Below are 25,850 nucleotides of genomic sequence, written 5' to 3'. Positions count from 1 at the left end.
GAGAGGGAGAGAGGGAGAGATAGAGAGAGGGAGAGAGAGAGAGAGAGATAGAGAGAGGGAGAGATAGAGAGAGGGAGAGAGAGATAGAGAGAGGGAGGGAGAGAGAGAGATAGATGGGGAGAACGGGGTAAGTTGAGCATAGGGATAAGAGGAGCCACCCCTTTTTTCTGGGAAACCGTAAACAAATGTTTTGTCATGAGCTCTCTCTCTGCCTGGTAACACACGCTGATTGAAGTCTGACCTCCACCTGTTCCTGCTCTGCTCTGCTCTGCCTCACCCTCGTTACCTACCAGCTGCACTGCATTCACCACTCATCATGCCCTGTATATAAAGCCTTGCTTTTCAGTCTACACTTGTCAGATCGTCTGCAACCAGCACCAGTTACCTGCCTGTTTTGGAAAACGCCTCTGACTCTTTGCCTGTGATCCCGGACCCGCTCGACTACTTCTGTGTTCTCCAGCCCCGGTAATCTTGACCTGCCTTCCGTCCCTCTTCTACGAATACCGCCTAGTCCTTGACTGTACTGCTGCTTCGGTTGAATTGCTGTTGTGTGTGTGTGTTTCCCCCAGGACTTCCCGGATCATCCAGCTCCTGCCATCGCTGTTCGGCTACTGGGGGAACACACACACGCAGACTCTTGGAACTCCTGTACCCCCCCCCGGAACCCCTGAAACCCCCTTAACCCCCAACCCTTAAATAAACTTTTGAACGTGACGCTTTTGTAGTCCTCGTCCTGTTTGGTGTCTGACATGTTTATCATGTGACAGTATTTTAAGGAAGAGGGAATAATTCCTTACAATCTGTGGAGAGGTACAGCACATGGCAAATGTGGTAAAAATATGATTTTTTCTCCAAGTGGATTCCATTCATGTCTAGTGTTAGGTTGATTTAGAGAAAATGTGAATAGAGCATTCAGATGCATTACACCAATTGGTGCCCTTTTAAGCTATGATGTGAGGGCTAAACAAAATCATGAATGTTACCATAGCTTGTTGTGAGAAGCATTTTCTTTCCAAATGGAAGTTGTGGGGTTAGATGAGCCTCCGGGGCTGGGGTAAGTTGAGCCAGCTAACTAGTACTTGTATTGCATCTGTTAGATTTTTCAGTTTGCCTTGATTTTGTGACCTCATTTTATATGGTTCCTTAGTGTTACTAAGAGCTAACGTTATTTGCTAAAGCTATTTGGCTCAGTTAAATGTTGGTGTTTGTAGAAATTAAATTATTGTTTTAAGAAAATAAAAAATGTTTTACCTGAAATCTTTGTTTTGGATCAACTTAGCCCACACCTAGGCTCATACCCCACATATGGGGTAAGTTGTACCAGAAGACTGCGGAGACATATTTCTTTACTCTTATAAGTTATCAAAGAGTTGTAGAACACTTTAGGTTACAAAACAAAATCTCTTGGACACATTAGAATAATGATGAATGTAAAAAAATGTCTCATGTTACCCCGTTCTCCCCTACTGATATTGACTGATATCATAATATGTCAAATGGGGAAGGGGAGATAGGACGATATAAACAGACTAATAAACATATCAGAGCCATAAGAGACATCAAACACATAGACCATCACAGAAACAGGAGGTAAACAGAAAAGAGGAGGTAAACAGAAAAGTTGGTCTATATCTAGCCATCATGTAGTGTTTAGATTATGCTACTGATTGTGCAGTTTATCTGTTCATATCTAAACCAGTTTAACAGGTCTCATGAAGAAAAGAAAAACCCCAGTCTTAAAGAAGGAGAACTCTCCACATAGATTTCCATTTTCTTGAGGTCACTGAGTACTGTCGGTATGAAGAAAAACGAAAACAATTGGTTTTCCTTACAGTAGCTCGAGTTGCTACAGCCAACAGGCCGGGGCAGCCCTGGCCTACTGGTTATTATGGGCCTACTGGTTATTATGGGCCGTGGCCTACTGGTTATTATGGGCCGTGGCCTACTGGTTATTATGGGCCGTGGCCTACTGGTTATTATGGGCCTACTGGTTATTATGGGGCAGCTGTGGCCTACTGGTTATTATGGGCCAGCTGTGGCCTGCTGGTTATTATGGGGCAGCTGTGGCCTACTGGTCATTATGGGGCAGCTGTGGCCTACTGGTTATTATGGGGCAGCTGTGGCCTACTGGTTATTATGGGGCAGCTGTGGCCTACTGGTTACTATGGGCCGTGGCCTACTGGTTATTATGGGGCGGCCGGGGCCTACTGGTTATTATGGGGCAGCCATGGCCTACTGGTTATTATGGGGCGGCTGTGGCCTACTGGTTATTATGGGGCAGCTGTGGCCTACTGGTTATTATGGGGCGGCCGTGGCCTACTGGTTATTATGGGGCGGCCGTGGCCTACTGGTTAGGGCTTCAGACTTGTAGCCGGAGGGTTGCCGGTTCGAACCCCGACCAGTAGGACTGGCTGAAGTGCACCTAACCCCGATCACTGCTCCCCGAGCACCGCTGTAGCAGGCAGCTAACTGTGTTGTGATTCGTGTGTGCTTCACCTCACTGTGTGTTTCACTAATTTATGGATTGGGATAAATACAGAGACCAAATTTCCCTCACAGAATCAAAAGAGTATTTATACTAAAGCAGCCAGGCAGCTAGCGCTACGCTCCCTGGGGGCATGTTCATGAGCCTCCATGTTTTAAAATGTGTGTCTATGTCTTTAAAAGTGTGCACAACCCACATTGTGTTTCAGTTTTGTTTTAGTGCAGAAGAGGTGAAAGGCCTGTTTACCCTGTATATTGTGAAAAAGATCTTCCGCTCTGTTAAGCAGTTCCTGGCTTCTGTGTTTGCTGTGGGTCACATTCCTCAACACGCCTTTTGATGCAGGGACAAGCTTTTTAGCCTGTACAAACACAAAACCCCATATCAGTGAAAGATGTATCCGGTAAAAAAAAATGCAAGAACACCTGCCAAGCAAAACATAAGCGGCAGAACATGAGTTGCTTTCAGTTACAGAGGTTTGTGGAAATTTCCCACACAGGATCAGAAGAGTATATATACTTATACTAAGTTTCTTTGATCAACGCTGATCCTGAGATAGAAGCAGATTGGTTGGGGAGCACATCAAAGTGGCTATAACTACATACTTGTAAATAAATGTATTTATTGGGGCATCGATGATATATTCTGGATAAGATGCATTCAAGCATGGTTGGACAGAGTACTGTAACTATGGTTGAGTATGCGCTCTGACTGTCATAGCAAAAAGCCTGGCTTTGCGGTCAAGCTGTAGGTTTAGTACCCCGGAGACCCGTGTTCGAGGTCAGATGGGGTGACAGCTCTCTCCCCACATGTAATCTTCCCCACATGTAATCTTCCCCACATGTAATCATCCATAGCAGTGAGGCGGTATCTTTCATCTATCATCTGCTCTGCTCTTTCCAATTCTCATTCCGGTAACACTTTACTTGACGGGTGAGTTCATAACACATTCATAGCTCCTGTTATAAACTGCACATAAAGCATTCATGACTGTTTCATGAGACATGACTCAACATTCATACCAAACCTTTCATGAATGTGGAAGACAGAACGATGACAAATTGTCAAAATAAAAGTCCATCAATCACAAAGCAGCATTGCCGTTTTTGTAAATATTTCATATCTTATCTTATGAAGTCTGTATTGAATGTCACTTTACTATTCAAGTTGAGAAGTATTCGTAATCACTGAGTTTAACACTGGGAGGTAAACTAGCCTACATTCAGCTGACTAGTATTTGTGTAACCTGGAGTGGTTGGACATTCCAAGTAGCAAAAGATGAGAAATCATCTGCAAAGGTTACATCATAAAACAAATACATTTTTATGAAACAAAAATTTGCTTGACTATGTTCTGTCTTTTTGGCACTGGAGTTGCCCATTGACTCAGATGTGACGTGATCAGGTAAGAAGTTTAGAACAAAAACGGCAATGCTGCTTTGCGATTGATGGACTTTTCAGCTATGAATGTGTTATGACCTCACCCGTCAAGTAAAGTGTTACCCTAATTCCAATGCATTTTATTCAATCAGTTCTATCAAACAGTTTATCCATTCTATAGTATGTGATGGTCGTCCTAGCAGGCACTAAGCAGGTACAGTAGGTAGCATAACCTTGTTGTCCAGGGCAACCAGGTCGTCATCTATGGTCCTCATGTCTGACTCCAACTGCTTGACCTTGGGCTCCAGGGAAACATTGAACCTGCCTAACAGCTCCTGAGAGAGGGATAGAGAGGGGATAGAGAGGGATAGAGAGGGGATAGAAAGATAAGCATCTTGGACAAAATGTTAAATGGATGAATGGATGGATAGATGAAAGATATTGTGAAACTGTGATAGAACAGTAATGAGTGAATGAATAAATGAATGAATGGATGGATGGATGGATGGATGAATGAATGAATGAATGAATGAATGAAAGCTGTTGTGAAGCTGTGAGGAGGTCTGTTGTCTGTTACCCTGGTGTCAGTGATGGCCGCCTCCAGCCTCTTGAGCTGGACGAGGGGGATGCTGCTGCCATGGAACTTCTCCAGCTGGGCCTTCAGAAGGGACAGCTCAGCGTCCATCCCCTCCAGATCCTTCATCAGGACCACCACACACACATCACACTCTACACCAAAGGAAAGGGAGGTGGGTTACACACACATCACACTCTACACCACAGGACAGGGAGGTGGGTTACACACACATCACACTCTACACCACAGGACAGGGAGGTGGGTTACACACACATCACACTCTACACCACAGGACAGGGAGGTGGGTTACACACAAATGGAATAGTACACAGCTCTCATAATACATCACTTGAATCACCACAGGACAGGGAGGTGTATTACAGACACAAAGAGTGAAACAGCTGTCACACTCCACACCACAGGACAGGGGCGTGTGTTATGTACATATAGAATAATACATACCTACTGTATCAAACTCTGTAGATAGGTAACTGGGTATATTACACACATGTAGAAATCTTTACATACAAATCTGGACAGAAGAGCTTTGTGGGATTTGTTTTTTTTATCTAAAGCACATTGTAAGACCCTTGTGTATGAATGTGCTATATAAATAAACTTGATCTGACTTGACTTGACTTGACTTATCTCAACCTGCACATTCTCTGAAAATTAGGGACTTTTTTTACCCGTCACTCTGTTTATCACCGTGCTGTCTTTCATGGTGGTAATGCTTTATGATAACATACATGTTTGTGTGGAGGAAAGGTAATATGTTTTGTGGTAAACATGACAAATGGCATGACAAACCTTGGCAGTCGTCCGAACCATTAGGATTCTCGCACTCTGAGAAAAACAAAAACAACACATTTAGTCGAAGGCTTGCTGGGTAGCAACCACTATAGTTCAAAACATATACCAAACTGTTTCTAAAAATGTGGAAGCATATAATTGTCCAAAATGTCTAAATGTACTAAAGCATTTAGATTTCCCTTCAGTGACCTAAGCCCAACCTTTGAAAAACAACCTTTATGCCAGTGTCTGTCCACCAACATAACTACGCAGTGCACAAAGCAGGGTACAGGGTACAGGGTAAGACATGTTGAAGTGATCTCGGTACGGCAGAACTTGATTGGCTCGTAATGTAGATGAACTAGAGTGGATGCTGCAAGCCAGGCCTTTTTATCTATAGATACAGTTATAACATCAGTGTCTGCCCTCACAAATGCTGTTCTGGATGAATGGGCAAAAGTTGCTACAGACCCTAGACCCAGATGAGGAAGCTATTATCACTGCAAAGGGGGGACCAACTCCCTTTTAATGACTACAGATTCAGAATGGGATGTCATTGAAGTTCCTGTGGGTGTAATGGCAAGTATCCCGATACTTTTGTCCACATAATGTAGCACAAATTACTCTCAATCAATAATTACCTCCAGTTGTAGGGTGACACTTATTGGGGTCACCATGGCGACAGTTACATGGCTGGCACTTCCCATGTGGTAATAGTGGGTTACCATAGTAACCAGGAGCGCACCTATATCACCAAGAGAAATTAAAAAAAACTACATATTCACAACATTTAGAATATCTACATACATATTCACATACTACTTTAAAGCTCTTACAAAGGTTGAAGGTTTTTGGTCCAGTTAAAATTGTTCTCGTAGGGTTGGCAAAATAATGATCGAGGAATACTACCCTACTTCCCCTTTCCTCAGGATTTAGTGAAGGGTCCAAACAAAATGAAATCGCCAACAAACCATAAGAATTACAAACCCAAGACTGAGGTCTAAGATGCAGAAGGGAAAATAGCTGAGGGAGGTTTCATTCACGGGACGTGTGTGTGTGTGTGTGTGTGTGTGTTATACTTCCAGCCTGCCAGTGGTTCACTCAAAATCAAAAGATACTCACTTTTCACATTTTGTTCCAGCATAGCCTTGCTTACAAACGCATTCAAACACGTAGCCAACTTGCATACACCCCAACGCAAAACTAGAGATAGAGAGAGAGAGAGAGAGAGAGAGAGAGGGAGAGAATGAGACCGAAGTATAGAGGCTGCATACTGCACATCACTGAAGCACTAAGTTCACGAGTGCAACCTCCCTATTAGTTAATCAATGTTAGCCAGCACAGCCCATATCAACAGTTAAATACAGTTAGGTAGCCACTCAGGTAGGATTACAGTGTTTCAACTCAAAACAAAAAATATCACTTCATATATTTTAAGTGTGTAACATGCAAGAAATGCCGATTAAAGGCCTGTGTCCACCAATCGCATTTTTTACGCCGACGGCGGCTATTTTCTATACAAATCCTAAGAAGTTCAGCGTTCACAGCGCTCAGCACTCCTTGGCGGAAAAAAGCCCTCGCCGCTGAGCATTTTTTCCGCAGCGCTCAGAGCGCTGAAAGTTGAAATCTCTCTTGCTAGCCAATTGAAAGCAAGGAAGAGGGCGGGACCTACACTGTCAACAATGTTGGTAGTGGCAGAGGAAAACTCAATCAGCCAAGTCCTATGTGACTAAATATTAAAGGTGCTCTAAGCGATGCTGGGTAACGTCACTTCTGTTGACTTTCAAACAAAACAGAGAGCTACTTCCTCCCCCTCCCTCCTGTGCTGCTCCCGTGAAATTAAAACTCTCCTAAACGTGCATGTTGTCTGTGATTTGCTGGAACAGTTTGTTATGTTTTTCTGGGCTAGGTTTGCCCAGGTTGTTTTTGTTGCCGTGTTTGGAGCCTGGGCTGTCCACAGAGATCGCGTTTTTTTACAGTGTATTCAGGACACAGACAGCTAGCGGTTGGTTAGGTGATGTTTGCAGTAAGTGACAAAATGTTTTAGCCTAAAAACGTGGCATCACTTAGAGCACCTTTAAACTACTGCAGCAAACCTAACGCAGATTACAAAGCGTAATGTGGGAACACGTCTGCGCTCACGAGAGGGAGAGAGAGCGGCAGGTTCCAGCTGGCTTGTCATTGTTGATAATTGATATCTCCTTCTTATAAGAAACTTTTAAAAGGAAATCATGAAGGCAACAGTAGTTCCCACTACTGACCATTTAAAAACTGTGAGAGGGCCCAGCCACAGGTACAGCACTAGCAGAAGATCCATGAGAAATAAACGTGAATTGTACTTAAACGACAGTGCACAATTTATACATTTGTTAAACAGCATTAAATTAGCAGTAATTTTTAAGCAATTCATATTTTAAAACAAATACTTTTGATACTAAATGATAGGCTATAAAAAATTTACTTTTTTATGTGTGTGTCATTGGGTTGGGTTGTTGTGCGGCCCGCCGGCCAATTTTCAAAACCCAATGTGGCCCTTAAGCCAAAAAGTATGCCCACCCCTGGCCTAGAGCTATTCAATTGCAATGCCAAATTAACTCCTTTTGTCGGTCAAAGTCATATTTAGTGAACTGAGTCCTGAACGATTGCTGCCATTTCAGTTAGCTAGTTAGTTAGCATTAGGCAATGTTCCAAAAAGACGTGTTGGCAGACGTTTTTGGTAACATAGCAACAATAAACACTTGACCGAAGCGCTCTGAAAATGAGGTTGAGGGTGCTGTCACTGCAAAAAACTCGATTGGTGGACACAGGCCCTAATATAGAGTGTACTTCTTTCTTATAAATTAATGTACAGTTTTTTCTTCATTGTTGCATATGCATGATATTTGGTCTTTACTCAAAAAGTGCATTGGTCCTGAGGTTTTGCACATTCTTTTTTTTTCATTTTCAAGTGCAGTAATAGGCTACTGTGTAAAGCAGCCAACAGTTAGAGCAACCAGGCAGCTACAGTGCAACATTCTGGGGGCATAATCATATTCATACCAACAGTAGCCTACTCTGCGACCTTGAGAAACAAAGATCTATGTGAAAAATGGCCAGAATTCCCCTGTAATGCAACTCTAATCATGCTCATTGTCTGGCTAATTGTCTGGCAGTTGAGTAGAGATGAGCCATGAGCTTAGCATAGGGAAGTGTTTACTTATTGGTACAGTCACAATAGAAATCCCTGCAAACCTCTAATCTGTAGGTAGTGGAGACTGACAGCTGATATGAATGGAGCATTAATAACCTCTGCTGTGGGATAAGCGCTTCAAGAACTCGAGTCCCATTAAGCTTTTACAGATTATGCTGTACCGGAGGCATTTGTTTACACCTACAGTAACTATTTGCATCGCAAGAGATGAAAAAATGTTGTTTAGATGAACCCGTCTCTAATGAAAGTGACACGCAGTGACATCATTGTGTTGTCGTGTCAGATGTCACTACACTTTAACCATGTCCATCGCTGTAGTGCACGCTTTCACCCAGAGCTCAGTGCACACCGGGACACCAGTGCACCAGCACACATGAAACTTTCCATCCTTGTGTGTGTGTGTGTTTGTTTGTTTTTCAAGGCCCCACTAGGCTGATAAGGCCAATAAGAGTTTCGGCTACTCCCAAGCCCGTAGCCAGTACTTTTCAAATACTGAGCTGTGAGCACACAGTAGCCTATCACTGCACTTGAAAATGAAGGCTCGTCAGGGAAATTCTAGAGGGTTCTTTCGAGCCCATACCACACACACACACACACACACACATACACACACAATGACGTAGAACCATAGATTTGTTCAGTTTATATGTATAATGTTTTGCTTATATTTGAACCTACATACTTTTCCACAATATTCAGATGCACCTGTATATCTCAAAAGCCTTTTCCCAAATTGGCTTTGGATATTTATACTGAACCCTGCTCAATCTGTTATTAAGAATGTTCTGCACTGTTTCATTTATAATTTGCAGGGTCATAGGCTGCAGAGCTTTTAGGCTACCTTCTACCTTCTTCTCATCTTGACTCTCACTCATTTGGGAGGGCCCTTCACCTTTCATCATTTCCCTCTCTTCCTCTTTCTCCTCAACTGCCTGATTTCTATTTCCTGTGTTGGATTTATTAAACCAACAAGTCTCTAAATTACTGACCAGTAATTGATATAATTTGACAATAGGTTATGTTTGGGCCATATGAGATAATATCCATCATCACAACATTGATGTTCCATTCTAAATATCATTATTATACCTTAATTTTCAGTGCAGGTTAGCTAACTGCATCTCCACTGAATTTCAACATAACATTTTCATTACAGGTTAGCATCTCATTGGTAGCCCTATTTCATCTTTATTGTATGGGTAAGGCTATTTGCACCCCTGGTACAATTAGCAGTGTATGCTATTCGTACCCTGGTGCAATTAGAAGTGAATTGTATTCGTACCCCGGTGCACACAGCAATGTGTTCTATTAATACCCTGTCTGGTACAAATGCCAGTGTATGCTATTTGCACCCCTGTGCATTTACTCTGGCATATTGATCACACAATGTAATAAAAAAAACGAGCAACATGTTTTTGTTGTTACGTCACAGGGTGTGAATAGCTCAGCTGTGTAATAGACACTCTGAATAAGGTATGCTGTTTGCATCAATGTATAGTTAGAAGTGGATGCTATTCGTACCCTGGTGTATAGTAATGTATGCTATTTACACCCTGGTGCATGAACTAGCTAATTGTTGCAATCAAAACTTCCGTTCCGCAGAGAATCGATTTATTGTTCAAATTGTGCGCCTTCTCTCCAGAGACGTTCACGTACACGTGCGCACTCACTCTGCCAAAACACATCAAGAATTGAACCCCAGTCTCCCACATGCTAAACCATGTCTGTAACCACTGTACTATCTACAGCACTTCCACACCTAAATAAGTGTTTGCAGGTAGTCTATAGGCCTGAGCGTCATATTCACGAAATTCCTGTTAACTAACAAACTGACAGTTGTATTTGTTCACGTGAGCAACGTCTTTTTGTTGTTATGTCACAGGGTGTGGATAGCTCAGCTGTGTGGCCAAGGCTATTTGTACCAGGGGTGTAAATAGACACTCCGTTATTGTATTCAACCATTACCTTTCTCACCTTTCCTGCTCAACTTCTGCTGGCTTTCCAAACGTTAACTTTGTCGCAGCCTTTGTTCAGGTCAAGATTACTGGCAGAAAATGAACAAACCGTCAAGTTTATTTATTTAATACAATAGTAGGCCTATTGAATTTCATGTGAGCTGCGTTGCGTTCATTAATTAGTTTAGGACACTCCGCGATAGCCGAGTCGACTTTACTTTCATTTGTCAGAGGTATCTGCAACGACGTGTCACGTGACGATCTCTTCGGCTATTTGTAGGCTACTTAATAAATTAAACAAAACTTGAAGATATAAATACCGAGGACATGACCTCGGTGTCCTCTATGGTAGCTACGGCCATGGCTACTCCCCTTCTGCGTGTGTGTGTGTGTGTGTGTGTGTGTGTATCTGTGTGTGTGTGTGTGTGTGTTTCCAAACCTGTTGGATGGCACAGAAAAGGGGCACGGACACAGCTTGCATGTTCTTTGAGCCGCGTCACCATAGTAACCCTCAGCACAGTGTTGGCAGTGGTCACCTGCAGTGTTGTGCTGGCAATCCTGAACACACACACAGTTATACTTTGCATACTAACACATTGCAATGCAATAATCATCATTTAGCTGATGTTGTCATCCACAGCGACTTCTTTGGAATCAATTCACAACCTGCAGGTGTTCCATCTGGAATCCCAGATCCGTAACAACTAGACCACCCCCGCCTAAGACCGAAACCACCCCTAACACCTACACCACCTCTAAGTGATTATCTTAACAAGATACAGGAAATATAGGTTCTCTTCCAGTCGATCCACTCAACATCACCACAATAGGCTTTTACAGCAGGTATTTCATTGTTTCCCAAGAAAGACGGGGCATCAGACCCATACTGGATCTGAGATGATTGAATGGGCATCTAAAGAATCTCCCATTTTGTATGCTTACTCAGAAACAAATTGTTCACAGTGACTGGCTTGCGACGCTAGATTTAAAAGACCACTAACTGGCCACTGACATAGGCCAGAGACTTTCTAACGAGGAAACACAGCACTCGAAGAATCTTCCATAGAAATGTATGGGGTTAGTTTGTAACACAAACATGGCAGTCGTCTACACATATTCCGCCCCTTCTGCCGTCAAAAGTTGACATGTGAATACATCGTGCCTATCATGTGGTACAGTATGTTGTGAATACGTCGTGCCAATCATGTGCTGTGATCTCGCAGCTGGAGCGAGGTTGGTATGTTGTGATTTGTGAAGCATTGCGCATGCACAGCTGTACCTGGAATAGATGCCCGATAAGTGCCCAAAAAGCGTTGTAATATGACCGCCAAGTGGAGGGACTTGCCTAAAAGGACTTTGCAGAGGCTAGGTTTTTGTGCCCCTTGCGGGTACTAAGACATTATGTCAAGCGCACTTACAAAAGACGGAGCAGTTACTTGGTGCTGCCTTCAGTGCACAGAGATTTCATCATTTTATAAACATGGGGGATTGTGTCCACTGTCCAATGTATCACAACTTCATCATCAAAGGAGTGTCTTCGCTCTAGTGATTTTGCATTTTAGCTATCCCAGTTTTAGTGTTCTGCCTTATGGTTTCAAAGACCTTAAGTTACAACAGAACAGAGCAGAGCAGAGCAGCAGACAGACAGCAAACAGAGCAGAGAGAGATTGGCATGATGCTGCCAGCTAGATAATGTTGGCTTGATAATGCCCGCACGGGAAGAAGGCGAGACGGCTCGATAAGGCTGGGGTAGAGAAGTGAAATAATCCCGGCCAAATTGTAAAAGTTTGGGGGTGGAATTGTGTTTCAGCAAAAGTAGGGGTGCTATAACACCACCACCACCCACCATGATACAGACAGAGAGAGAAAGAGAGACGTCAAATAGAAATCAGAGAGATACTATCACAGCATTCTGAAGTCCAGGTATGTCTGGATGACACCGTCCCCTGCCAGAGACCATGATGCAATGGATTCAGATGTCAGGCTGCTGCTCACTGGCATGAGTCCTATCAGATTGTAACCTGAAGATACAGTTGACAACATTTGTTTGTTCCCAGATAGCAAGAGGCCAGTGGTAAATTGCCATTTTTCTCATCGGTTTACAAGTCCACCGTCACAACGGACAACAGCCCAACCAATTTTGAGGTGGTCAAGGTGGTCAAAACACTTTTTTGTTTAGAATTTGTTCTTCTTTATTGATTTGAATATTGTATGTATTTATGTTATTTAATATTAATTGTAATAGATTCAAGAGATTTATTTGTCACTTGCATATTTGCACAGAAACAAAAAGCAGTGAAATGAGGGATTGTGACAGCAACTCCATGCTGTACATAGGGGAAAAGGTAGAAAAAGTAGAAGAGCAAGGGGAAAAAACAATAAGTAAAATAAGATTAAAAAAAATAAGGTGAGCCTGAAATTAAATAAATAAAAATAAATAAATGCTTTAATGGGCTTATAAAAAAGGAAAAAAAGTGCTGGAACATTTATGCATGGCCCGTATGGCTTGGGGGAAGAAGCTCCCTCTTAGTCTTTCAGTTCTGGCTTTGAGGGAGGCACTTTCCAGAGGGCAGCCATTTTAAAAGACTGTGGTTAGGGTGGTGACAGTCCTTTAGGATTTTCTTTGCCCTTGACTGGCAACGGCTGGTGTAAATGTCCTGTAACCCAGGTAGTTTAGTCCTGACAACTCTCACATCCGATCCCTCTGTGCAGGGCCATTTTATCCTGAGAGCTGCTATTTCTGTACCATGTTGTTATGTTCCCAGAAGTAACAGACACTATCGTGGCAGAGCAGAAGCTCTTCAGCAGCTCTGTGGACATTCTGAATTTCCTCAGCCTTCTGAGGTGATACAGGCGTTCTCTTGCCTTTTTCACTTGGTTGGAGATGTGTGATGTCCACGAAAGATCCTCAGAGATGTTTACACCAAGGTATCTAAAGCTGTCCACTCTCTCTCTACAGGGGCACCATACATTTCCAGTGGAGCGTGACTCTGCTTCTCTCGTCTAAAGTCTACCACCAGTTCCTTGGTTTTAGAGACATTCAGTTCTAGGCTTTCCTTACACCATGATGTCAGCTCCTCAACTTCATTCAGATAGGCTGTCTCATCGTTGTTGGACATGAGTCCTATCACCACTGTATCGTCCACAGCTTTGCAGTGGAGTAGGAGCTGGGATGAACAGACAATGTCCTTCACACATCTCTCAAAACATTTCCTCACCATGGATGTCAAGGGCGGTAATCATTTAAGCTGGCAGTGTTGGACTTCTCAGGCACAGCAGGCATAATGGTGGCTCTTGTTAGGCACCTGGGGACTACAGAGAGGGCTAGGGACAAATTGAAGATGGTTGTAAACACTGGTGCCAGCTGATCAGCACAGGATTTTAACAGCCGTCTGGTCCAGCAGCCGTCATGCTATTAGCTCCCCTAAGAGCTCCTATCACGTCATGCTCAGAAACTCAGAGTGACTGACCATTGGTCGGATAGCATGTTACTGTTGCACCGATGTTAAAACTGACTGCAGGACTAACAGCGTTGTTGCTGTTTAGATCCACTGGCAGTGTGATATAATTGCGCCAATATGACTTTGCCTCACTAACCTGATTGAAGCCAAAGATTTTAGAATGCTGTACAAGATACAGCCTCGTTTCTATCTTAATATCTATGGTGCTAAGCTAAGAAGTGGGACAGTTTTGGTCTAGGTGAAAGTGAAAGAGAGTGAGATACAGAGATAAAGAAGGTTGGTAGAATTGGTATTCTATTCTATTCTATCAATCTCTCTCTCTATCTCTGTATTAACTCTGGTAGCAGTGTAGAGAAAGTGAGATAGAGTGAGAAAGAAAATCAATAGACCAGATAAAACAGATTCGTCATAAGAATTAACAGAGGCCTAGATGTACTAAGAATTACCACCGAATTATTGCCTGTTTCTGATACTTTTTGCACCTTAAAAAATGACAACCTATGTACAAATCTGATCGTACGTGGGAGGTGATGAGAGCTTGTTTACATAATGAAGTGGCAGCTTAGTAAATTCCACAAAATATGACAAAGCTCAGCTCACTTTCAGCGTATAGAAAAACTTATTAGCACTTTGTACATCCGGCCCAGAGAATCTAACAAGAAACAAGAACAGAGAGAGGAAAACCACTAATACAGGCACCTCTGAAAAGGGAAATATGGAACAATAACACAGCCAGAGGTGAGAAAGAAGAAGGATGTGGAGAGTCTATAGAAAAAGGGGAACTGGAATAATTTATATAATGAGGAGCATGAAATGATGGGAGATATCAGAAAACCCAAGAAAAAGGGAAACTATTTCATTTTTTTTTTTTTTTTTTGGTCCGTCCAACGCTAAATGCTGCAACAGGACACCTCATTCACACTGACACTACATATGCAAATGTTAAAAACACATCAAAACTGTTCCGAAAACGTTTTGACAGACAAACATTTCTGTGTGTAGAAATGAATGGCACAACATGAAATCGTTTTTATCTTTAGTTACACCTTACTTGATAGTGTAGACAAAAATAGAGTGACATGAGACTGTCATAAACAAGTCATAAATGTTTATGACATGATGCTTCTGTTATTAAGTGACATTTGGTTTTTGTCAAGTTAGGGTTAGGATTAGGGTTAGGTTTAGGGTTAGGGTCAAGTTAGGGTTAGGATTAGGGTTAGGGTCAAGTTAGGGTTAGGATTAGGATTAGGGTTGATGTGTCATGACAGTGTTATGTATTCATGACAGTGTCATGCCACTCTTATGTCGAAACTGTCAAGTGTTACCTTAGCTTTTAATTGTGTGACAATTTCAGACCAAAAATTAGGACTCAGTGTGCAAAGGCCCTTATCATGGGACACATTAGGACAGAAGACATAGAAGAGGGGGAACAGGAAGAGCCAGCGGTCAGAGAGAAGCACGGACAGAAACGTCCTTACATCCTCCTTTGCAGGGGCCACAGTGGTCAGTAAGAAGAGGAGGATGTTGCAGAAGAGGCAAAGGACGAATAGATGGAGTAGCAGTTAACAGACACATGGAGGCCTTTACCAGCAATCAGACACATGGAGGCCTTTACCAGCACGCAATCAGACACATGGAGGCCTTTACCAGCACGCAGACACATGGAGGCCTTTACCAGCACGCAATCAGACACATGGAGGCCTTTACCAGCAATCAGACACATGGAGGCCTTTACCAGCAATCAGACACATGGAGGCCTTTACCAGCACGCAATCAGACACATGGAGGCCTTTACCAGCAATCAGACACATGGAGGTCTTCACCAGCACGCAATCAGACACATGGAGGTCTTTACCAGCACGCAACCAGACACATGGAGGTCTTTACCAGCACGCAGACACATGGAGGCCTTTACCAGCACGCAATCAGACACATGGAGGTCTTCACCAGCACGCAATCAGACACATGGAGGTCTTTACCAGCACGCAGACACATGGAGGTCTTCACCAGCACGCAATCAGACACATGGAGGTCTTTACCAGCAATCAGACACATGGAGGTCTTCACCAGCACGCAATCAGACACATGGAGGTCTTTACCAGCACGCAATCAGACACATGGAGGTCTTCACCAGCACGCAATCAGACACATGGAGGTCTTTACCAGCACGCAGACACATGGAGGTCTTCACCAGCACGCAATCAGACACATGGAGGTCTTTACCAGCAATCAGACACATGGAGGTCTTCACCAGCACGCAATCAGACACATGGAGGTCTTTACCAGCACGCAATCAGACACATGGAGGTCTTCACCAGCACGCAATCAGACACATGGAGGTCTTTACCAGCACGCAGACACATGGAGGTCTTCACCAGCACGCAATCAGACACATGGAGGTCTTTACCAGCAATCAGACACATGGAGGTCTTCACCAGCATGCAATCAGACACATGGAGGTCTTTACCAGCACGCAATCAGACACATGGAGGTCTTCACCAGCACGCAATCAGACACATGGAGGTCTTTACCAGCACGCAGACACATGGAGGTCTTCACCAGCACGCAATCAGACACATGGAGGTCTTTACCAGCAATCAGACACATGGAGGTCTTCACCAGCACGCAATCAGACACATGGAGGTCTTTACCAGCACGCAATCAGACACATGGAGGTCTTCACCAGCACGCAATCAGACACATGGAGGTCTTTACCAGCACGCAGACACATGGAGGTCTTCACCAGCACGCAATCAGACACATGGAGGTCTTTACCAGCAATCAGACACATGGAGGTCTTCACCAGCACGCAATCAGACACATGGAGGTCTTTACCAGCACGCAATCAGACACATGGAGGTCTTCACCAGCACGCAATCAGACACATGGAGGTCTTTACCAGCACGCAGACACATGGAGGTCTTCACCAGCACGCAATCAGACACATGGAGGTCTTTACCAGCACGCAATCAGACACATGGAGGTCTTCACCAGCACGCAATCAGACACATGGAGGTCTTTACCAGCACGCAATCAGACACATGGAGGTCTTCACCAGCACGCAATCAGACACATGGAGGTCTTTACCAGCACGCAGACACATGGAGGTCTTCACCAGCACGCAATCAGACACATGGAGGTCTTTACCAGCAATCAGACACATGGAGGTCTTCACCAGCACGCAATCAGACACATGGAGGTCTTTACCAGCACGCAATCAGACACATGGAGGTCTTCACCAGCACGCAATCAGACACATGGAGGTCTTTACCAGCACGCAGACACATGGAGGTCTTCACCAGCACGCAATCAGACACATGGAGGTCTTTACCAGCAATCAGACACATGGAGGTCTTCACCAGCACGCAATCAGACACATGGAGGTCTTTACCAGCACGCAATCAGACACATGGAGGTCTTCACCAGCACGCAATCAGACACATGGAGGTCTTTACCAGCACGCAGACACATGGAGGTCTTCACCAGCACGCAATCAGACACATGGAGGTCTTTACCAGCAATCAGACACATGGAGGTCTTCACCAGCACGCAATCAGACACATGGAGGTCTTTACCAGCACGCAATCAGACACATGGAGGTCTTCACCAGCACGCAATCAGACACATGGAGGTCTTTACCAGCACGCAGACACATGGAGGTCTTCACCAGCACGCAATCAGACACATGGAGGTCTTTACCAGCAATCAGACACATGGAGGTCTTCACCAGCACGCAATCAGACACATGGAGGTCTTTACCAGCACGCAATCAGACACATGGAGGTCTTCACCAGCACGCAATCAGACACATGGAGGTCTTTACCAGCACGCAGACACATGGAGGTCTTCACCAGCACGCAATCAGACACATGGAGGTCTTTACCAGCAATCAGACACATGGAGGTCTTCACCAGCACGCAATCAGACACATGGAGGTCTTTACCAGCACGCAATCAGACACATGGAGGTCTTCACCAGCACGCAATCAGACACATGGAGGTCTTTACCAGCACGCAGACACATGGAGGTCTTCACCAGCACGCAATCAGACACATGGAGGTCTTTACCAGCAATCAGACACATGGAGGTCTTCACCAGCACGCAATCAGACACATGGAGGTCTTTACCAGCACGCAATCAGACACATGGAGGTCTTCACCAGCACGCAATCAGACACATGGAGGTCTTTACCAGCACGCAGACACATGGAGGTCTTCACCAGCACGCAATCAGACACATGGAGGTCTTTACCAGCAATCAGACACATGGAGGTCTTCACCAGCACGCAATCAGACACATGGAGGTCTTTACCAGCACGCAATCAGACACATGGAGGTCTTCACCAGCACGCAATCAGACACATGGAGGTCTTTACCAGCACGCAGACACATGGAGGTCTTCACCAGCACGCAATCAGACACATGGAGGTCTTTACCAGCAATCAGACACATGGAGGTCTTCACCAGCACGCAATCAGACACATGGAGGTCTTTACCAGCACGCAATCAGACACATGGAGGTCTTCACCAGCACGCAATCAGACACATGGAGGTCTTTACCAGCACGCAGACACATGGAGGTCTTCACCAGCACGCAATCAGACACATGGAGGTCTTTACCAGCAATCAGACACATGGAGGTCTTCACCAGCACGCAATCAGACACATGGAGGTCTTTACCAGCAATCAGACACATGGAGGTCTTCACCAGCACGCAACCAGACACATGGAGGTCTTTACCAGCACGCAGACACATGGAGGCCTTTACCAGCACGCAATCAGACACATGGAGGTCTTCACCAGCACGCAATCAGACACATGGAGGTCTTCACCAGCACGCAATCAGACACATGGAGGTCTTCACCAGCACGCAATCAGACACATGGAGGTCTTCACCAGATACCACAACGATGGCCCAGAGAGGAAGAGAAAGCAGAAAGCAGAGCGAGGCAGAACGACTTACACGCTCCTCCAGCATGGCTCGCCCCGTTAACACACACACACACATGGAGGTCCTTACCAGCATCGCTCGCCCCGTTAACACACACACACACATGGCAGAACGACTTACATGCTCCTCCAGCATGGCTTGCCCCGTTAACACACACACACACATGGCTCGCCCCGTTAACACACACACACACATGGAGGTCCTTACCAGCATCGCTCGCCCCGTTAACACACACACACACATGGCAGAACGACTTACATGCTCCTCCAGCATGGCTTGCCCCGTTAACACACACACACACATGGAGGTCCTTACCAGATGCTCCTCCAGCATGGCTTGCCCCGTTAACACACACACACACATGGCAGAACGACTTACACGCTCCTCCAGCATGGCTTGCCCCGTTAACACACACACACACATGGAGGTCCTTACCAGCATCGCTCGCCCCGTTAACACACACACACACATGGCAGAACGACTTGCATGCTCCTCCAGCATGGCTCGCCCCGTTAACACACACACACACATGGAGGTCCTTACCAGCATCGCTCGCCCCGTTAACACACACACACACATGGCAGAACGACTTACATGCTCCTCCAGCATCGCTTGCCCCATTAACACACACACCATCGCTTGCCCCATTAACACACACACACACATGGAGGTCCTTACCAGACATCTTCCGGTAAATGGGTCACACTGGTGGGAATGGCGGTTGCAGCTGCATGGCACACACAGGCCTTTGAAAGGGCCTGTCCACTCCCGGTACTGACCAGAGCCACATGCCTGCAAACACAACCCATTTACCTTTACACTACATCACGTTTACATATTTACACTCTGTACATGCATTTATTACATATTTACATCATATCTATGCATTTACTCATTTACATTTACATATTCACACATCTATATGACATTTGCACATTTACATGACATTTACATCACATCTACATGACATTTGCGTATTTACATGATATTTTCATCACATCTACATGACATTTACATATTTACATGGCATTTCCACATAGATTTATTTATTTAGCTGATGCTTTTAACAAAAACAACATACAAATAAGGACTGACAAGCTATTGAAGGGGCTGAGCTTCTCCTTATTTCTCCATATATGTCTTGAATTTCTCCTCGGGGATCAATAAAGTATCTATCTATCTATCTATCTATCATATTTTTTCTACATGACATAATATTGGCATTGAATTGACTGAAACTGAATTCAGTTGAAAATCTGTATATAAATATTATAATGCCCTGACAATTCCGATAAGGACAAGCCGAGACAGAGACAGTGTTTACTTTTAATTGGTCATAACTTGATTGCCTTTCAGACTAGAACCAACAGACATCTGGGTGTGACTGCCACCATGAGTCATGCCACTGATCAATGAGACAATTATTAGAAGAGAGAGACAGAGAGAAGGAGAGAGAGAGACAGAGAGAAGGAGAGAGAAACAGAGAGAAGGAGAGAGAGAAAGAGAGAGAGAGCGGGCAGCCGAGCATAAGAGAGAGAGAGAGAGAGTGTGTGTGTGTGTGTGTGTGTGTGTGTGAGCAGTCAACCCATCCCATTTCCACTCATTTGATGTATAGCGTCACCTAAAAATGAAAAAGCAAAACCCAGGGCATTGTAATCACAGGTATCTTTGGCTGACAGGTTCAAAACTGCATAGAATTTGAAGACTAGAACCAACAGGGATCTGGGTGTGTGACTGCCACCATGAGTCATGCCACTGATCAATGAGACAATTATTAGAGAGAAAGACAGGGAGAGAAGGACAGAGAGAGAGAGAAATAGAAAGAGAGAGCAAGCAGCAGAAGATGTCTTAAAGATCACACTTTCCACAGTCCAATACAATTATTTTACCTTTTGCTGCTATAATTAATCTCAAACTACACTTTTGCAGCAAAGGTCTCTGGTTAAATCAGGGTCTATGGCCAAACATTCATGTTGGTCTGTAAGCCAATAAGACTGTTTTCTAAGTCCTCATGGATCATAGGGAATTGTGGGATCCTCATGGATCATTTATCATAGTCTATCTACAGGTCTTGTTCTCTAGTGACCACCTGTGTTAGATATCTACAGGTGACATTAGTTGCGTGACCTTACCTGGATGATATTCCCAGACGAGCTGCTGTTCCCAGCAGGGTTGCAGTACTTCCGAGGGATCCTGGGGTCTTCCTGCCAGGGTGGACTTCCTGCCTGTCTCTTCTGGCGACATCCATGACCCCGTCTCCTCCCAGAGCCCCCATGTGCGCCTAGGCAGAGACCAAGCAGCAGGGCTCCAGTGAGCAACACCCTCACCACACCCGCTAGCATGGCCGCAACACAACAGTTAACCCTCAGTGGATAGAACTCACTCCTCTCCGCTGAACGTTCTAAAACCTTGTAGCAGAGCTTACCTCTCTACAGCGCCTGACACATGACCTTACAACTGTGGACCTTTTCTATTATATCCAAGTGGCTTGCTGTATATTAGCCTACCAACTCAGGTTATGCTAGCTGCCCAATGCTAGGCTATTCTTCCCCTCACAGCACTTTGCAACTCACCAATGTACAGAACACCTGTACTCCCTAAGTTGATGACTTGATGAAGATAAAGTATCTATCTATCTGACAAACTGTCTCTCCAAAAGCTTTAGCAAAAAGCCATGCTAGCTTGTCAAAACTCTTTCCTGGTAAATTAGGTAGGTCTCGTGGTTACAGTAGAACTGTGGAAAACAATTTCTCCAGGTGAGTTAGGCACGTGTGTGCAAAGGTGCAAAGGTCGTAACAGGTGCGGCCCCTTGGTGTAAAGGGAGGAGCCCACCTCTAAACCCATGCCACTGCTGTATTGTTTCACCAACTGCGTTGACATGCACTTCAGTATCCTGGTTATGATCAGGATTTTGAAGTATACCGGTTTTGAAATTGTGCACGTGAACATCATGTCCTACTTTCAGAACCCTGGATAAGCCCTTATATCGTATTTTGAGGAACCCGGTTATGCTGGGTGGAGAGCTCCAAAAGAAACTGGGATACTGTTCCACCGGGATAAGCCTAATAACCGGGATACTGAAGTGCATGTAAATGCAGTCAGTCACACAACTGGAACAGACAATACACATCATGTCTGGAGCACATACTATCAGTGTTTCCATTTGATGCATACCAGAGTTACTCTTAGGCTAATTATTACCCTGGACCAGTAGGGGAGCAAAGGGTGTTGCAATCAGGTTTCTCTCTCTCTCTCTTTCTCTTTCTGTGTGTGTGTGTGTGTGTGTGTGTGTGTGTGTGTGTGTGCGTGCGTGTGTGTGTGTGTGTATGTGTCAGCTCACATAACTTAATAATTACTGGTCCAATTTACTTCAGATTTCTATTGATGATCACAGGTCAGGTCAGTGCTCCTACATAATTAAGCCCCACAAGGACGAAACAGAACCATTGTTTTTCGTTTTGATCCGTCGCTAAATATGCATCTTTTGCAACAAAGTATGAACATAACTCCGATATACTGTAATATAGAGGGAATGCACCTTCCTACAATCTGTAGAAAAAAGATCTCCGAATTCCTGTAGCATATAGCTCTTTTGCGAGTCAATTTTTTTTTTGGGGGGGGGGGGGGGTTGCGGTGCGGACTAGAAACTTGCTAGGTCGGTAATCACTACAGAGACAATGCTCAATGCCGCTCAGACAATGCCAGAAGTGCCGTCCATCATGTTATGAGGTTATGTGTCATCAAAATGATTTTGGAAATGTTATGTTAAGGTAAATTCTTTTTATAAGAATGCCTTTAAAGTCAGATGTGAGATTCTTGTAACGTAAGGTAAAAAATAACTTTTAAGGGTGCCTTTAAATTCAGATGCAAGATTCTTTCTGTGACCAGTTATCTTCTGGGTTCGCAGGTGTTTATGCACTCCCCTGAAATGTCATAGTTGAAAGATCTACACAAACTAGACTAGCTCAAAATGCAAATGTCATCACAAACAGAAACGCACAAACACTGCATGTGAACGCACACACACACACACACACACACACACACACACACACACACACACACACGAACACAAACACACACACACACAAACACATGCTCCTGACTCCTGAGCAGATTTTTTCTTATTGACTTTAACGTCGCTAGTAATAGAACTACAACTCTCTACGTCATCTGGCAGGATGTTTCTGGGTCAGTATCGGCTCCGATCTCGGTGTCTTCTGACTGCCTTGTACAAACCACACGCCCACACACACAACACCTTGGACCTTTTTATCACTGCATATGTGTGAAATCTACACACTGTTATCTGTGTGAAATATAACTGAAAGAGATGGATGAACTACAGTCTGTGTTACAGGTGGTTGTTCTGATGGCCTGAACGGAGTGACATAAAAATGAGGTCACTTGATGAAGAATTTCAGAATCATCATAAACAGTTGAACATATACTATGGATGAAATGCAGTTTTTGAAGTACAGGTATATATACTCTTTTGATGCCATGAGGGAAATTTGGTCTCTGCATTTATCCCAATCCGTGAATTAGTGAAACACACTCAGCACACAGTGAACACACAGTGAGGAGAAGCACACACTAATCTTGGCGCAGTGAGCTGCTTGCTATAACAGTGGCAACTCGGGGAGCAGTGAGGTTACAACCCTCTGGTTACAAGTACGAAGCGCTAACCAGTAGCCCACGGCTGCCCAGCTGCACAGCAGACTTGGTTGATTTTATAATCTGTCAAATAGAATGCTGTAAACTAATTCTGGTGAGATCAGAGAGTCTACATGTACATGTATTTTCTTAGCAGACACTTTTATCCAAAGCGCCTTATGCCACCTATATTTCCAGAGCCATTGTCTCTGCAACTCGCCTTGCTCGAGGGCACAACAGTGGAAGCCGGGTTTTGAACCCACAACAGGCTGCTGCATGCCAGCCCAGCTCCTTATAGCCCCCACACTACCCCCGCATGACTACATTCTCTAACCTTTGCAGGCATATTTGAACTAACTTGATCTATTCCTCCATATTTTTTCTTCAATAGTTTTTTCTGGGGAGACACTGTCACCATAAACACACCAGAGTCAGAGGGTGGCGTAAGAAAAGATAAATATTTTTATTTAGACAGCGGTCACTCTATAGTGATATAAGTATATAAGTAATGTGCACAATCCAGCACAGCGCACAATCCAGCAGATGGGGAGGGAGAGGCAGTCAGAGCCAGCTACACACGCACACACTGGCATGGGCGGGTGAACCTCAGGCAGATACCAGATAAGTATAAGTATAAATACTTTTTTGATCCCGTGAGGGAAATTTGGTCTCTGCATTTAACCCAATCGGTGAATTAGTGAAACACAAACAGCACACAGTGAGGTGAAGCACACACTAATCCCAGCGCAGTGAGCTGCCAGCTTCAACGGCGGCGCTCGGGGAGCAGTGAGGGGTTAGGTGCCTTGCTCAAGGGCACTTCAGCCGCGGCCCACTGGTCGGGGCTCGAACCAGCAACCCTCCGGTTACAAGTCCAGAGTGCTAACCAGTGGGCCACGGCTGCCCCTAAAGATGGGCTAATAGCAGGGATCTGCTGACAAGGGAAGAGAGAGAGAGACAAATGGGAGTACAGGGCGCTGAATCTGACACACACACACACACACACAGCTCTATAATAATGTTCTCTATGTTATTCCACTCATGTCTCTGCTAATTTATTATCATCATTATCATTTCTGTTTGTTTATTTTGTCTTGGGTACTGTATATTTTTCCTTTTATTTCAGGACCTTTTTTCTGGTTCTACTATGTGCCGTGTTCAGCTTCCAGCTCCAGTGATCACGGAACGTGCAAAGACACCCTCTCACTCGCTATACGCCACACAAGTGACTCTCGACTATTAAAATACTGCTTAGCTCATCACCCCTAAATCACCACACCTGTGGGGACTAATTACTCCAATGCACCCCAACCATCATACAGACAGACTTCCGGTAAGGTCACACGTCACACCCACCCTCCAATCTCGCAGCCACAATCACACAGGCACAGGCGGACACACAGACACAGACAGACAAACAGAGGCGCGGGTTTCCCTGTGACATCACAACTTGATAGACATGGGAAATTGTGTGCCAAAGCCAGACCAGAACAACTGGTTTAAACCCTTACAATTCACACCACACTGCAGGAATGGCAGTGACGGAACTCGCACTACTGAATGAATCAGGTTGTTGGCTACCTGCCACTTAAGTGCAGCCAAATCTGTTTTGGATTAAGAACAGGGCTTTGGATTAAGAACAGGGCTTTGGATTAAGAACAGGGCTTTGTGGTCATTTAAAAACATTTCTAGTTCTTGAGCCATTGTCTTTTCATGTTGCAGGTGCTTTAGTGCTGCTAGAACATGTGGGCCCTATGAAAGACAATAATTCTGGGCCGGGGGGGGGGGGGGGGGGGGGGCTCTCTGTGCTGTGCTGGCTCCTGGCTAGTGTTTGCAGGTTGAAAATATCCACCTTCCGTTTCATGAAGTACACTACCAAATCATTATGGACAGACGACTATTTTTATTTCATCAAAGTACATCCCTCCAAAAGAGAGATCTACTGGCGATGCAGTATTTATTTTAGGCTAGTGTTTGCAGGTTGAAAATATCCACCTTCCGTTTCATGTTTCATGAAGTACACTACCAAATCATTATGGACAGACGACTATTTTTATTTCATCAAAGTACATCCCTCCAAAAGTGAGATCTACTGGCGATGCAGTATTTATTTTAGGCTAGTGTTTATTTTACACCTGATAACCCGGCAGCCTACTTATAACAACTTTATAAGATCCCTAAAAATAAGGTGTGTGTGTGTGTGTGTGTGTGTGTGTGTTTTTGTCAAATGCAACACACACACACACACACACACACACAAAAGTGAAGTTCCTGAACAATGCCGGGCAGGTTTCACTCTCTGTGTCTGTTGGAACAGGAAGACTTTCCTGAAATGTTCAACAAAAAGAGGAAAGATGTATTAACACACAGTTATATGTGCTTGGTGTGAACATATGACCCTGCCAGACACT

At 44.5% G+C, this 25,850-nt stretch overlaps 1 protein-coding gene and 1 long non-coding RNA gene across 3 annotated transcripts in view; one reads left to right on the top strand and one right to left on the bottom strand.

The window, feature by feature from the left end:
• LOC121705633 (laminin subunit alpha-3-like) overlaps positions 1-23,254 on the bottom strand; it is a 64,562-nt gene extending 41,308 nt beyond the window's left edge. Inside the window, exons 1-9 of the mRNA XM_042086718.1 lie at positions 20,919-23,254; positions 19,465-19,578; positions 10,815-10,933; positions 6,353-6,433; positions 5,872-5,975; positions 5,249-5,284; positions 4,439-4,590; positions 4,095-4,196; positions 2,732-2,843 (exon numbers count right to left, since the gene is read on the bottom strand). Coding sequence (XP_041942652.1) covers positions 2,732-2,843; positions 4,095-4,196; positions 4,439-4,590; positions 5,249-5,284; positions 5,872-5,975; positions 6,353-6,433; positions 10,815-10,933; positions 19,465-19,578; positions 20,919-21,128 — 1,030 coding nt within the window. The 5' untranslated portion in view covers positions 21,129-23,254. The remainder of the gene's footprint in view (positions 1-2,731; positions 2,844-4,094; positions 4,197-4,438; positions 4,591-5,248; positions 5,285-5,871; positions 5,976-6,352; positions 6,434-10,814; positions 10,934-19,464; positions 19,579-20,918) is intronic.
• LOC121705688 lies at positions 12,234-25,797 on the top strand. 2 transcript variants are annotated; one of them, XR_006030861.1, is made up of 3 exons: positions 12,234-12,449; positions 24,566-24,772; positions 25,757-25,797. It is a non-coding gene; the product is annotated as an uncharacterized LOC121705688 (long non-coding RNA). The 2 variants fall into 2 exon arrangements; XR_006030860.1 differs by having other exon boundaries at positions 25,708-25,793.
• Positions 25,798-25,850: the final 53 nt, after the last annotated feature.

This window comes from Alosa sapidissima, chromosome 3 (genome assembly GCF_018492685.1).
Source record: "Alosa sapidissima isolate fAloSap1 chromosome 3, fAloSap1.pri, whole genome shotgun sequence".
Taxonomy (NCBI): Eukaryota; Metazoa; Chordata; class Actinopteri; order Clupeiformes; family Clupeidae; genus Alosa; species Alosa sapidissima.
Note: the sequence above shows the minus strand (reverse complement) of the source record. Positions and strands in the feature narration are given on the sequence as shown.